The sequence below is a fragment of the Melozone crissalis genome, unplaced genomic scaffold (assembly GCF_028551555.1).
Source record: "Melozone crissalis strain CALT ecotype California unplaced genomic scaffold, PUWL_Pcris_2 ptg000013l_1, whole genome shotgun sequence".
Lineage (NCBI taxonomy): Eukaryota > Metazoa > Chordata > Aves > Passeriformes > Passerellidae > Melozone > Melozone crissalis.
Window position 1 is genome coordinate 48,794,782 of NW_026535791.1, and position 15,322 is coordinate 48,810,103.

General features: G+C 42.0%; 1 protein-coding gene across 1 annotated transcript in view; it reads left to right on the forward strand.

The window, feature by feature from the left end:
* The window catches only part of SH3RF3 (SH3 domain containing ring finger 3), a 246,174-nt gene that overhangs the window by 172,778 nt on the left and 58,074 nt on the right, over window positions 1–15,322 (forward strand). The window contains exon 4 of the mRNA XM_054272003.1: window positions 10,138–10,506. Coding sequence (XP_054127978.1) covers window positions 10,138–10,506 — 369 coding nt within the window. The remainder of the gene's footprint in view (window positions 1–10,137; window positions 10,507–15,322) is intronic.

Here is a 15,322-nt window from a genome sequence, read left to right on the forward strand (position 1 = left end):
AGGTTGAGTGCTGCCATTTTCAGCCAAGAATTTTCAGAGTTTAGGGAATTTACACAGTTCACCTTTGTCAGATTTTTCTTCCACAAGGTGGGGGGGGGGAGTTATGAACCCAATTGCATCATCATATAGCAGAGAAAACTTATTTTCATCTCTTACAGACTGGTTTTCAATTACTGGTCAGGCTCCCCCCAATAAAAAGAGATGTGCCAGTTGTGCAGGGTGCAATATGTCATGTGCAATGGCCCCTGGCCCATAATGCCATCCCAGTTCATTGTCGGCCTTTTAGCAGTATGACAGAAGTATAGAGGTCTCCAAGGTGAGACAAGGCTATGTAAAAATAATTTTAAAATAACTGGTCACTGCATAGAACAAAAAAGGATGCAAGTTAATGCTCCCACTGAGGGAAAAGAGCCATGCTGCTGTACCAGGCATCAGCATATCTATGCAGGAAGAAGGTGCTTTAAATGTGCAGGCAATTCAAAGCAGAGTTTGCACTGTAATAACCACAGGAGACACAAACTCAGGCTGTCAAGTCATGTCTCCCTCAGCACAATTCCTTTTTTTAATCTGTGTGCATAGCTAAGAAGACCAGTCTCCCTGTCACAGAAACGATTCATGTATCCTGGTGCAGCTGCCCTTTTCAAACACATAATTCATCCCCCATTTCAGAGAAGCATCTCATAACTCTCAGCAGCACAATCTGTCCTGACTCACACTTTCACCCCAACTGGCAAATAGCAAACCCAAAGGCTGGATGCATCTCTCCAAAGACACAGCAGTTTTGTGACAGAGGGCTGACATCCATTGGCTGCTTCCAGAGAAACATGCAGTGTGACCCTGGAGCTGGAGCAGGAGCCCTCCACCACAACCAGCAACCTTGCTTTATAGCCAGCTGTAGCAGGAGCTCCATGCACACAGAATTTCACTATACAGCCCCATGGGATGTCACACTACTGCAAATGCCATGTGCCACATCCAGCAGTCCTTCTCTGTCTTGTATTTGGGAAGCAGAAGCCAGAACACTGTGTAGAAAAAAGGTCTCTAAACATAGTACACTCAGGGCGAGGCTGTTTATCACAACCCTTTAGTGCTAATATCTGCTTGAATTGTGTATACCTTGGTTCTTTTTATAAGCAATTGAACCAAAACATTATCTTGGCATTTGCTTTCATTCTTCATTTCCACTATATCAGAGACAGAGAGTACAGTGCATTTATTTGTATGCAATTCCCCACAGGTAATCTTCAGTTGCAGCACATAAAACTTAATTTTCCCTGATTGCACAAGATTTCTTATTCTACACGAAGTTGTAAATCACTGCAACAAAGACTCCTTGCTTGCTCAGTGTAGGCAAAGCCTTGCATTACTTGAAAAATTACTTTGGCTTTCCCATAGGCTCCTTGTGCTGCAATTCCAAGGGCTTCTAAGACCTGCAAAGATGTATCCAACTTCATGCTTTCTGCACATAGCATTGATGATGCGAGGTGATGGTGTAGATCTTTTTCTCATTACCAACCAGAACACTTTTCTTATCAAATTTATAAAGGGCTTCAGCAAATACATGGGTTTTTTCTTTCCTCCTTATGTCTCACTAAGCTAGAAGCAAGGGTTTTCCTTTAAAAAATTACATGGTATTGTTGCTTCTTTCACACAACCCTGATCATTCCAAAACCAGCCTTTTCAAGAACTGTATTTCCAGGAACAAATCTGAGAGTATGAGCAAAAGGGTACAGTGTCACGTCTGGCAGCATGAGTGCACAGTGCAGCTATTAGGAAGAGAAGGGTCTCTGCAACATCATGAGCATGGTGTTCCTGGTTCACAATGCCATTTATAAGTACTTGGGGCCACACAATGTAATTTGGAAGCCATTTGCTTTAAGACTCCCAGGCTTGATGTATGCATTAACTCTGAAGACATCCTCTGCCCTTAGTTGGTGGTATTTAACTTGTCAATTTTCAGTTAATTCATAGTTGTATGGGTATTGTTGATCACTTGAGTAAGCAATAGCACAGGAGCCTTGTGAAACATTAAGGAAGGAAGGAGGTAGAAAGTTGCCTGAAAACTCTGAAAACACAAAACTTGATTCTTTTTAAAGATATTGTGTGGAGTTTACATGTGATCCATACAGGTCTGCTCCAGGATCTCAACAATCTTTCCTAGCCTGCGCTGAAGTTTTTAGGTACAGCTGGCTCACAGTGGAAGTCTTCATAAGGAAAGGGCTTTCTAGATTCAGCACAAAACTCCTTCAGAGGGCTTCCCTTCCTTGCAGTAACTGGCTGTAATGATACAAGGCTCATACAGCTGCCAGGTTTTGGTGAGGAATGAGGATATCACCTGAACTGCTCCTCAAAGCCTCCTGACTCATCCAGGTCCCATCAAGGCTGCTCACACTTCTGCTAGCACCAACCTCTTCCCTCATGGTGCAGGTGGACACCTGGACTCAGGAGGGGAGTCACAAAGGTTTTCCAGTTTACAAGAACAAGAGTGAAGGATACTCAGCACATCCAGAAAGCTGGTGGCTTTCTATTTGGAAAGTGTTAGTGTTGTTTCAGGTCTCCCATGGCTATTCCCCCACACAGGGACTTTCAGCCAGGAGTGCAAGTACCCTGTTGAACTCCTAAAACACTATGGCTTTGGTAATTTCTTGTCTTAGCTGAGAAACATCATCTGCAAAACAATTTCCTGATGGACATCTTGTCAAAACAAGCAAGTTTACTGGGAAATACTTAAGTTCCAATGAGTTTAATTTTTTGATGAAAAAATAGTTTGTCAGTAAAATCTGCACAAGCTTCAACAGGGACTCTTCTGGTACTGAAATTGGTGCCAGATGGGCACCAGTCCTTCCACTGTTGAAGGCAGCTGGAGTTTTGCCACTGACTTCAAAGGAATTAGGATCAAGCCCATGAATTCATGACTGCACTTTTTATTTAGCTTTCTGAATAATTTATAAGTAAAAATAGGCTGTATTCTCCCACTCTTTCTGATGTTGAGTAAAGCTGTATTTGGTTACACTTCTTGCTTTCAAAGTAGCTTTGGTGCAGTTATGAGTGTCTCATTATGGAAAAGGGTGTCTATAGGGGACAGATAGAAGGAAAAAGGAAATCCTTAGGCATACCGAAGGCACACAGCAGATCAGAGATTCAGAGATGACAGATCAGAGCAAGAGAGTCCTCATACTTAGAGCTGAAGGCTAAATAGCTAGCATTGTTTCAGGAAGTGGAGGGGGATCTAGAAGGCATACTTCTTTTTGGTAAGGTAATCTATTTTTAATGATATTGCATTTAGTTTTATTTTCTTTCTTCTCAGTTCTTTAGACATTCGTTTCCATAAGGTTTCTTGCTGTGCTTAACTCCTGAACAGACTTTGCAGCAGATAATGCATTTCTCTGGGATACACCAAGCTTGTTCTCCACCACTGCAGACCATTTTCCTTCTTAAAACTATTCAGAAAAAAAGGGGAAAAAAATCCCAATTCACCACCCAGGGCTTAGTGTTTACTTCTGCTGCACGCATCATTTATTTTCATTCTGCACGATCATGATGACACGCTCGTCCAAGCACATGCTGTTCTAATATGCTACATTCCTTCAGCCCCTCAGTGCGTTAGAAGTGACATTGCTGCTAAATGAGAAAGATCTTGTAGGATAGGCAAATAGATTGCTAAGTACTGCTGCCTTTCAAAGACCCATGTTGTAGACAAAAATGATTGGCTTGCTTTTTTTGGACTATACATTGTTGTATATGTGGATGACCCTGGTTAGGAAGGCTGTCTGCTGTAGGGTTTTAGGGACTTCATTTCTTGAGAACATGCTGACATATTTAGCAGGCTTTTGGAAAAGAGAACGAGATGTATGCCTCAACCTATGGCTGGAGGAACAGAACATTTAAAGTTTGAGATGTGTCCTAGGGAAGTATTTCTGCAGCTATCATTTCATTTGAATCTGTTCAAGCAAGCACATGTACTGTGCTTCTTATATTTTCTGGGTGAACGGAATAACTCTGCTCTCAATCACAGTGTGGGTTTCAGAAATCTATCTTCCATGATGGATAAACCACTTGCAGACAATCTGTTCCAAATTTGCTTGTTGCTCTCTGGCAATAAATTAGAAAAGGCAATAGTGGATTGTTAGAGATTAACACAAAACCATTAAGTACTGCTTTAGTATATCTATAATATTTTCTCCTAAACTGTGCCTTACTAGTTACTCTTCATAAGATAGTGCCTAAATGAATAATTGTGGTAGGATTTTGTAGGTTTTGCTGAATTAATTTAAATTGTCTGTGGAGAACTTTGGAGACTTTCTCTAAACACTTTTAAATCAGAATTAACTAAACACAAAAGATTAAAATAATAGATACATTCAATATGACTTGGTCAAAGAGGCTTTGGCACAAATTTGTCTGCTAATATCCCACTAGTAAGCTCTTGGAATTGCTGTGTGTCCTTCTGTACTATCCTACCAAAGAGCATGTAAAATATCAGGTAAAGAAAGTATAATGTACTTCCTCCTAATGTCCATTTGAGTCAAAGGCTGTTTTGTTACTTGGCTGCAGCAGAAGAAAGATTGTATCCTGCATTTGCCAGTAGGGATAATAGTAAGGAAGAGCTGTTTTAGCTTTCTGAAAGACTACTTTTTGGGTCTGAAAATGCTTTTACAGATGCAGGCCTCTCAGGAACCCAGCAGAGACAGAAGAATCTTGTATAGTTATGACCCTAGTTACTTAATAATCTCACTGTGCTTCAGAATATAAATTATAATTATAGCAAACTAGTTTAATGAGGACATTTTATGAACTTAGTATTTCCTGAAAGTACCTACTCTGAAGTGAAAATGCAGTAATAAATTCAGACTGTTTATTTTAATCACAAAATCAGATATAGAACTGCAAGTTGCCAAAGTCTCCGCAAGGCATGAAATAGGGATGTGCATGATCTTCTCAATATTTATGAACCACAAAGTATAAAAATCGGCAGTCCCTAGGTGAAGATATTTTCACTCTTTCAGGGGGACATTGTGAAGATGTTTTATTAATAATTTTAATTGTGTTTTCTACTCTGTTCAGTGGTTCCTTTCTAAAACCTTAAGCATGATATTTTTTCTTTCCAATTTGTTCTTCTGTATTGGATATGTAGAGATTTGAGGGGATTTGTAACTTTTTGCTTTTAAAACTGATTTGAATCTTCTGTATTTGAACAGCACCAAATATCTGTATTTGAACAGCACCATTCTTTAGCTAATAGTTTCCATAAAGACAGAAAACAAAGATTTTGTAGCAAGTGAAAATCTTAATAAAGTGTACTTTCCAGTTCAAATTGGCTCCAGTTTATCAAAATACTGAATCACATGTGTAAAACTGAGAATTTAAGCAATCTTTTCTTATTTAGAGAAGAATGACATTTTAGCCACACATTAGTAACACTGGTCTGCACAGTATCAAGTACATGCTGAAGTATATTTGTAAGCCACACAGTGAGGTCCTGTCTTTGGTAGGACAGATGTCAGTCAGAAATTAATCCCTTACCCAGACCTAAATTACTAGAAAATAACAGTATTCAATAGCAGAACAGTCCTCCTTCTTACAGAAGAGAGAACTGTCAGGGAAATGCCACAACCCAGGAGCTGCTGTTGTGACCACAGTGTATCAAAGTGTCCCTTGGAAGTCTAAACTGGGATAGGATAATTTTGCCACTAACATGGATTAGTAAATGCACTGGCATATTTGTCAAGGGAGACGCAGTAAGGATTAATTATTTAAATCTGACCTAAATTTCCCATGTTTCTCTCTTGTTCCATAATAATAACAACAAGAAATTCCAAAGTAATAATTTGCTATTTGAAGTAAACCTAGAGTTAATTGTCACCCACACTGGACAAGAAGTAGGTTTTCCTTACTCTTCATTCCATTTGGGGTATGTAACTAGGTGCATAATGTTGCCCATTTAAACTGTAGTTCATTAAGTCATATTGGGATGTAAAGGACATATTTGGTCCCACATGGGGCCATCAGTGTAGATGACAGTTTCTCTCCTGTATCCACTCATCCTTAAAAGAGAAATAAGTTGAAAGCATTTATAGGTGGTCCCTTTTAAACCCACATGTATTAGAAATTAGAAGTGTGTGTGTATATGTGTGCATGCAAGCACATGAAACAGAGACGGAGAGAAACTCATCATAATACATTTGCAGAAAAAAAAAGAGATTTATGTGGAGAATAATAAAAAATAATTTTGGTAGTGGAGAAGTCCTGAATTATGTAGCTTAATATTTGTCACCTATGTGGTAAAGTCACAAGCAGAGTATCTAAGACAGTCATACTAAAAGCCAGAAGAAGGAAAAAGCTCTCCCTTAGTTCATATCACACGGGCCTTCTACTTGGATGCTAATGTCATGACAGCTTGCATTGTGGCAAGGTGGGGACTATGGCTTCCTGATAAAGGCCACCAATTTTTAATGAAGAGCACTTGATTACTGCTCCCATTGTAGGAAAAGGTTGTTTGGAGGTGAACAAGGCTCTGTGCACAGAAGTATTCCACTCCTACCCTTCACTCCCAAAACCAGATGAGCTGTAGCTGTCTCCAGTATGATTACTCACAGCTGGGGAAGGTCTTCCTGAGAAACAGGCACAGTAGCTCCATGAACTGAGACTGGTGCATCCTTATCTCAGCATGCAGGACTCACAGCCAATAGTCACTGAGACACTGTGAACAGTTTTACTGTGCCGTCTCATCACATCCCTTGCATGATAAAGTCCCTCAGATAATATAAGGCTTGCTATTGCAAGATTTTGCCTTTCTAGACAGGACTGCAGGACTGCTGGGAATGTTTGACTGGTTTGGCATTCATATCCATGCCTTATCCCTCTAAATCCTATGTCAAGTTTTCTAGGACATCCCCTTTGCAAAGAATGGATTTGGGCTAAAATCAGTCATTCTGCAGTCTCAAGAGCATAAGTCTCAAGATACTTTGGGCTTATCAGGACCACAAACACAAATGTAAGATCTTTCTAGAGAAGGAATCAAAACTGAGTGAGAAAGTTGAGTTCTGGTAATGGAGATTGTCATAAGAGCTACAGGCTTCCAGAAATGTCAAATTCCTGACACTGACTGTGGGTCAGAACTTTCCATTAAGCTTCTCATCTGGAAGCTTCTGCCTGAAGATCAGATGACAGACACCAGAAAGCAATACTTGTTTACATATTCAGAGTTTAAAATAAGAAATTTGCAATCATGTTTATGTTTTAAAAAAAGGTTTCTAAAAGTTTTTTGTGAAGAGGAAGAACTGTTTGCTTTTACAAAGTAGTAAGCAGACTTTTCTCTGGCATTCATAGCCTATTTGGGAAGTACTTTCCAGCATCTGTGGGCAAAGCTGTTTAAAAACAGTTCTCTACAAAAATAAAGTTGTAAGGCTATAAAGCATTTTTTATCTTGGCAGACCAAAATAGTTTTTTCCCAGTATTTCAGGAAGACTCTGACATTCTCAAAAGTTCATTAGCTCGACTGTTTGGGGAAGAGTTTTCTTTCTGTCTTCAATCTTCTACTGATATAGAGATTTATTTTTGTTTATATCAATACAGGGTTATTTTTTATCACTTCATGTTTAGATGCTTGCTTTCTTATTGACATTTCAAGTAAGTGCCACTTTGAACAAAAAAGTAAGGGATTTTGTTGTTCTAAAAAGAACAGCTTCAGTGTTAAATTGGATTCCAGACAGTGGGATTTATAATCTAATTCTTACAAGAGATTCAGAGCTTGATATCAAGAGCTGGAGTACTTCATTTTCCACCTATAGCACACTGTAAAATCAGAAGTTCTAAATTATTTTTTAAGTCTATTTTTTCCTATCTTAAAGAGCTAAAATGTATTCTTTTTCTTCTTGCTGTTGATGCGCAAAAATTTCCTCACTCTCTGCTGTCGAAGAGTCATACATATTTGATAGCTTTATCCTTTTCTCCTTAATATTTCAAGTAATTCAGCTAGACTATCTTCATCAATGGGGTAAGCAGAGCTGTAACACCTACTTAAGGGAGGGGAGCCATCTGGTTTCCTTGCAACTTGGAGCCTGCTGGCAAATATTAGGTTGTACCAATTTAGAGCATGATGAAGTGGGAAATAATGGACATTTCTGAAGAATCTGAAATAGGATCAGCTGTTATCGGCGAAAATTGGCAGGTGCAGTGCACTGTGCTGGCTGTAAGCATGGTCTCAAGTTGGACAGTGCAGCTGGGAAAATGACTTGCTAATTGAATGGTTGCAGGACTCCCAGCAGCTCGGAAAGTAGTGGAGCATCATTAATTGGAGGCTCTTGGTTGACTAGTGGAAGTTGTCACAGAAAGAAGGATCCTGCAAGTTGAGGTTTACTTTCTAGGTTAGTATTCTGTTACAGTGAATGAGTCCTTGTGGAGTCAGAAGTGCTTTCAAACTCAGGAGGACCAGCCTAAGGCTAGCAACATCTATTCTTTTATTTACAGCATAGTGACAGCGGTTGGGAGGTATAAAAGATACGCAATTACACATTTGTTTAACTGCATGTTTCTGTTGTTATCTTTCCCTTCTCTCTCTTTTTCCCTTTTATTTCCACTTGTGTTGGGTTTCAAAATTGGATTGGCTTGGAGCAGAAATTATTATTCTTTTTTTTCCTATTTAGAGCTTTGGAAGACTGTGTCCTCAACTGTTTCTTGGATGCTGCATTAATTCATAAAAGTAGTTATAGAATAAAAACTGGCCTTGTTTTGGTCCAGAATAGTATTACATACAGCTCTGGTTTATGTGGGTCTCAGAATAGCAGTGAATGCAAAAGCACGTGTGCATTAATTGTGGCTCCTATTCTCATATGTTGTTTTTGTTCATTAAATGCAAACATATTGCAGCGTATCCTAGTTTAATATAAAGGTCTATGGGCAAAATGTGGCATTTTCCATCAGCTGTTAACATCCCTCGAGGGAAGATGTATTGGCAATGAGTGCTGTGCAGAAAGCACTGCTGACTTCAGAGTGCACTCCATGTATCATTAGTGACGGTAGCATCCCTGCGTGTCTGAAATCTCTCCAGCCATGTACAGTGCAGCTTTCCTGGATGAGTTATGGAGGCTGGGAGGTAAGAGACTTCAGCGACAGGGTTGCACCACCCAGCATGCCTGTGGCCTGCATAGACATGAGGTTGTCTGTGAGTGTGGGTTGGATGAGGAGCAGCAGGCTGAAAGCTGGCCTGAGCCTCCTAGTGCGGAGTTCATGGGCTGTAGATCAAGTGTTAAACTCTTCAAAAGAACTGATGAGACCACGTTTTCAAGCTAGACTCTGAGCAAATCTTCCAGTGGCCATCAAGCTCTTCCAAAGTTTAGGTGGTAAAGCTAGGAAAAATGCATTTAGCTTGTATCTGCATTTGGATAACCTGTGTTAGGTGGGAGGCAGGGAAATGAAACTGGGAAGATTTGGAAGTTGTACCCTTGGATCAAAACCATGTGTGGCAAATGTCAAGCACAGGCCTGTGATGGAACTGAGAACAGCAAAACATTGATGAAGAGGCTCCTGCCTCCTTCCCCAGGCTCTGACTCAGCAGCCTGGGAAAAGCTGTTTTGGGGAATTCTGTGTTTTTAAATGCTGTAGCTGGACCAATTTATGGTGTCTTGTTCTAGCTTAACTCTTCTAGATGCTTACTTTGCCTCTTCTGATCTTCCTGACATTAACAAGTGGATGGAAATAATTCATCTGGCCTCATAAATCAAATCAATTCATAGAATCATAGAATCATTTAGGTTGGAAAAGACCTCTAAGACCATCCAGCCCAACTGTTAATTCAGCACTGCCAAGCCCACCCCTAAACCATGGCCTTGAAGGGCTATATGTCTATTAAGTCTTTGAAACACCTCCAGGCACAATGATTCGACCACTTTCCTGGGCAGCCTGTTCCAGTGCTTGACAACCCTTTCAGTGAAGAATTTTTTCCTAATATCCTATTCTAAACCTCCCCTGGCACAACATGAGGCCATTTCCTCTTGTCCTGTCAGTTGTGGTGACAACAACCTCCTTTCAGGTGGTTGTAGAGAGAGATAAGGTCCCACTGAGCCTCCTTTTCTGCAGTGGAGGGAACCTCATCACTCTCTACAACTTCTTCATCTATCTCTTTTCCTCCCCACACAGCTGAATGAATCGGCCAAGCAGCTCATGGAGATGGACAAGACGTGCTCGGCTGCGGCCTCTGGCTGTGACCTGCCGCTGGCCACGGAGACGGTGGCGGTGGCGGCGGCGGCGGCGGTGGGCCTGGCCCCGTGCTCCACGCTGGCCGCTGCGGGGGCGGCTGGCGCGGCCCAGAGGCAGGTGGAAGGCAAGAAGAACGCCAAGAAGCGCCACTCCTTCACCGCCCTCAGCATGACACACAAGTCCTCCCAGGCCGCCAGCAACCGGCACTCCATGGAGATCAGTGCCCCCGTCCTCATCAGCTCCAGTGACCCACGGGCAGCTGCCAGGATCGGGGACCTCACCCACCTCTCCTCCAGTGCCCCAGCCCAGGTAAGGTGGCGTGCAGGGGGGTTTGGGCATCCTTGGCAGGAGCCATGCCCTTGGGTCTCGTCTTCCAAAATGGCTCACCCTCACATGAAGCAGTCACATGGTGCTGTCATCCTGGTGTGACAGTACTGGGCACCTTGCATTAATCACTGGGCAAGCATGAGAAGCCAGAGGATAAGGCTAAACTGGATTCACATTACTGCAACAATTTAAAAAACAAAAAGTATTTCTACAATCTGTTAGAAGCAATGCAACTGTTACAGCAGTTTCTGTTGTAGAAGGGAATAATTTTGAGTGATCCCATTATCCTGAACATGTCTGTTACTCTGCAGGGTAGCAATGCCAGTCTGAAATTCACACACTGGGGATAAAAAAAGATTTTTGGAATAATTATTTCTGTACAGATCACTGGAGGATGAGCAAATGTGCTGCACTTTGACAAGTGTTGTACCCTGCAAGTAGCTGCTGTTCAGAAAAACCCAAGGAGTTTTTAAACCATCACACATACTGAGAGTGCAGCAGCCCTCTCCATCCTTCCCCCTCTCAAAGGAGGAGGCAGAAGAGCATCCTCCCAGACACCCCCACAGGTCCCAAAAGGAGCTTCCAAGAGGCTGCTTCTGGGGCCCTGGCAGAAACAGGAGCCAAACTCACCAGGGGTGCACTGAAACCCTTTGCAATTGCCTGCTGCTTCTGTGGATAAGGAAATTAACTGGCAATTTGCAGTTTTAAGGCGTAGAAGAGAAGGGAGAATAGTCACAGTCCCAAAGCTCTTCTGCCTCAGCCTTCCTGCCCAGTCATCTACACAGTGTGTGTGCAGATTAGCACCCACATGTGGTTTATAGACCAGTTTCTCACAGTCTGTATCTCATAGTCTCATAGTCCAAAATAACCTCAGCATGACAGGGTCTTCCCACACATCCCACACTGCTGAAAAAAACAATCCTTGCCCTTTTCCTCTCCCTGGGCATGCCTTCTGTCCCCTCACATCCACATCCCCATACAGGGACAAACATGGATCACTTGCCAAGCCTGTGGTGGCCCAGAGCAGGAGGCAATCCATGTAACAGCCACTGCCTATGCTGGTATGCATGTAGATGTGTGGGAGAGGGATAAGCAGCAAACTGTAGGGGGTGATTTGGGCAGAAATGCCTGGGTCTCCCCAATGAGGCCAGTGTGGTGCACCAGACCATGGGGTCACTCCTGATAGCTGTGCCCTGCTGTGGCCCAAGATACAAGCCCTAGCCCCTGCAGCACAGGTTTGCAAGGACTCTGGGGGAGGCAGGGTGCCTGACTGCACACCATGAGCAATGCAGGGCCAGCCAAAACTGTACTGAGAGGACACTGCCACAGTGGAGCAGTACTCTCTGCTCCTGCCTCAGCTGCTCACCTCCCTCCACTGCCCATCCACATGTAGGAGCAGAGAGAAATCTCAGTCCAACTGTAATAGCACCCGTTTTCTTCCACATGCCTTTTCCAGGAAGGGTTTCTGTGGTGTAAGGTCTTCCCCTCCTTTCAGCCCCCAGCAGGAGGGTGAAGGTGAGGATATGGCTCCCATACAAAGCAGCAGGGTGTGAAGATGTACTGGGACATCTGTGAAGCAGCTTTAAGCACTGCACATGAAGGAGGGTCTCAAACTTGTCAAGTTAATGACACCCAGGATTTTGGCACTGAGAGTGACACATTTGGACTTCACAGAGACATGACAGTGGCTTTTCTGGTCCTGTGCTAGTCAAAAGAAACACAACACACACCCTTTTTGTATATGTTGAACACTCATTCTGAGCTAATGGTTTTGCAGACCACAGAAGTTATACCATGAAACAAAAAGTGCCTTGATTATTCTCCCCTGTTTAACAAGAACAACTGGTATTCGAGACCCCACTCATTTCTCAAACAATTTTGTCATTTGCACACAAGTGGTAGAGGACAAGAAGGGCCTGATGTTCCCAGTGACAAGTTATGATTATTGAAATCCAGCCCACAGGAAGCTTGGTTGGGTCCTTTGCAGCAGTTGGGAAGAGATGTACATGGGGTGTAATGAAGCCCATGGTGGGAACAGGTTTGGGGAGTGATTCTGCCTCAGGGCATAGAGCCAGTTTGCAGACAAGAGAGCTGAGCACAAGCCTCTATCTCTGCTGGTCAAAACTGTCTTGGCCACAATCCAGGCAGAGAAGAGTCTTGGTACCTCAGATCAACCTTAGTGAAAAGAGGCTTCTCTCTGTCAAAAAGTGTCATTGGCCCCTGTCACCACAAGTGTGGCATTTACATGTATTAATACATATCTCTGCTTTTGGGAACCTTGCTATCTAATTTGAGGGATTTAAACACTTTCCTTTGAAAGGTTTGCAATGAATGTGGGTCCATAGGGGAAAAAAAGTGGGGCTGAAGTTTTCACTATGTTCTCTTGACTGTAGGAAAAATGCTTGTAGGTTAGCAATGAAATCACAAGAGCTACAAACATGCATTCACCTGGTTTTAAGCCTTCTAAGTTAAGTCTACAAAAAATACAGAATTTTGCTCTTACCAAATGTCCATTAAAATTGTGCAGCTATATTTATATAACTATTAATCCCATAATAATAGGGGTTACATTTTAATTAAAAATGTCAGAAATTCAGTTTCTTCTCTGCCATCTGCTAAGACCTGACATGGCTCTGAAGCAATTAATGATGCTTCAGCCTTAGACAGAATATCAGTTCAGCACTTTTCTTTTATTCACATGGCTGAATGCCAGCCAGAGTAGCATAAACAATGGGCCCCATGAGCTCTTACATCAAGGCATTCAGGGCAGTGAGAATCTTGTCTTCAGATTTTTTTGCTCTAAAATACATTTGGCATTTCTGAGGTAAATGCCCTGTGTGTCTTGTTCAGCATTTGACATCTTGACAAATCTGCAAACTGATTTTACTGCTGCTTCAGAAGTGCTCAGCGGTGTTGCTGAGAGCATGGGCAGGTTGTAGGAAGGCTGTGCATGTAGCTGCTGAACTCACCAGTGAGCTCTGCTGCAGGAAAAGGTCTCACCTTTTCTCTCCTCACTTGAAGAGGAACCTCTAAGTCCTGCATGACATTGTCACAGTGGTTGTCTCTGTAACCATCTCATGTCTTACTGGTTTGCAACAGCAAATTCAGCCAAAGCTTAATTCTTATAAGGGACACAACAAATTTACAGTTTCAGTATCTAGCAAATTTATGCCATTTTTTAAACTAGAATGTAAATTTGGTTATTGTGTCATTATATCCCATCCTTGAAATTTCCAGGCATTTTTCATTGCTTATTTAATACAGCTTTTCATAAAAAGAAATAAAGGAATTTTGTTCCATTGTAGGTATGAGTTCCTCTGAAACATATCAAGATTGGTATTTAGCTTGCAGGGGAATTCTACATTTTGAAAAAGTTCAACACAGTTTTCTTATAGCCTGTCCTTTGAACAAGCAGAATTCAATTACAGGAGTTCTTGAATGGCACCCAGTCCCCTAGCTCAAGGCAAGCCAGCGAAACAGTCTCCTCTGAACAAGCATCAGTTTTCCCTGCAGACCTGAGGCACCTACATGTGGAGCACCTGCTTTCTCTCTGCTGACATGAGAAGAAACAGAAACATCTAGGGCTTACTGCCTAAGTTACTGCAGGAACTTAAAATTTAGGTGCAAATTTTACATGTTTCAGTAAATGTAGCATATATTCCACCCCTTAGAAGTTATTTCATGCGTGGTGCTTTATTCTTGTGGCTTTTGTCAATTCTTGTGAATTGAAACCAGACTTCCACACTGAGCTGACATGCTCTTTTTGTTTTTATGAGTCGTAAGACTAATATAAGCCTCCAAGAGGGCACAGATTTCTGACTGAGTTCTGCACTGACATGCAGACCAGACTGAAATATGGAATCACATATTTTGAAAGCAGTTCTGCATATAATTAATTTAATAATCGAAGACTGCTGGCCTTCCATAATGTGTTCATTGTTCTTTAAGCAGAACCAGCTCAGCTGTTTTCCAAAAGCCAAGATGTATTTTGAAATGAATGATGGTCTTAAAAAACATCTTCACTGACTACAAACTTTGGGATGCTTAAAAGGTAGAAGAATCAACTTGAAGTCACCTCAGCTGGATAAAATAGTGACTGGAATTCCACAACAGCCAGAATATAAACCATTTAATTTAAAAGAGGCAATGCTGGAATCCTAATTTTGCCTGCAACTAAATTTGCTTGTATGCTTTTTGCTGCATGCTAAGCATCACTAATTAAATGTAAGATCTCCATCTGAAAGGTAATAGTGCCTTTCCATCATGCAGAATGTCCTATCATACTGGCAAAATGGATTTTTATTGAAGATGTAAGTAGTGCTGCAGGCCTGTGATGGAGCTGAAGCTGAATTAGGTTTCGGGTGCAGAGGAGTGGTTCGTAACTGAGACTCCTTGGGGAGTGGGGAAGGTCCCCCTGGAAGGTAATCATGCCTAGGCCTCAGATGGCTTCTCTTGCTTCCATTTTCACCCCTTATGAATTATTCGTCCCTGCTAGTTGAAAAGGTCATGGGTCAGTCCTGCTCCAAATCCCCTGGATTTTGACAGAAAAGCATCTCATGAATAATGAAGCATGGCTTTGTGCACACCAGGGTAACAGCTGAGTGGGGAAGAAAGGACCCTCCCCACAGAAGGAACTTCTGTGTGTGTTTTGAACAACTCATGACCATGCACAAGAAGTCAATTTGTATCTGCAAGTATTAGTTCAAGCTCCTAACCAGAGGACACGTGTTCAGAAAAAGCTGAGAATAATGTCTTGAACGTTCCCAATCCCAAAGATTGACAGTATTTGAAATGAAAA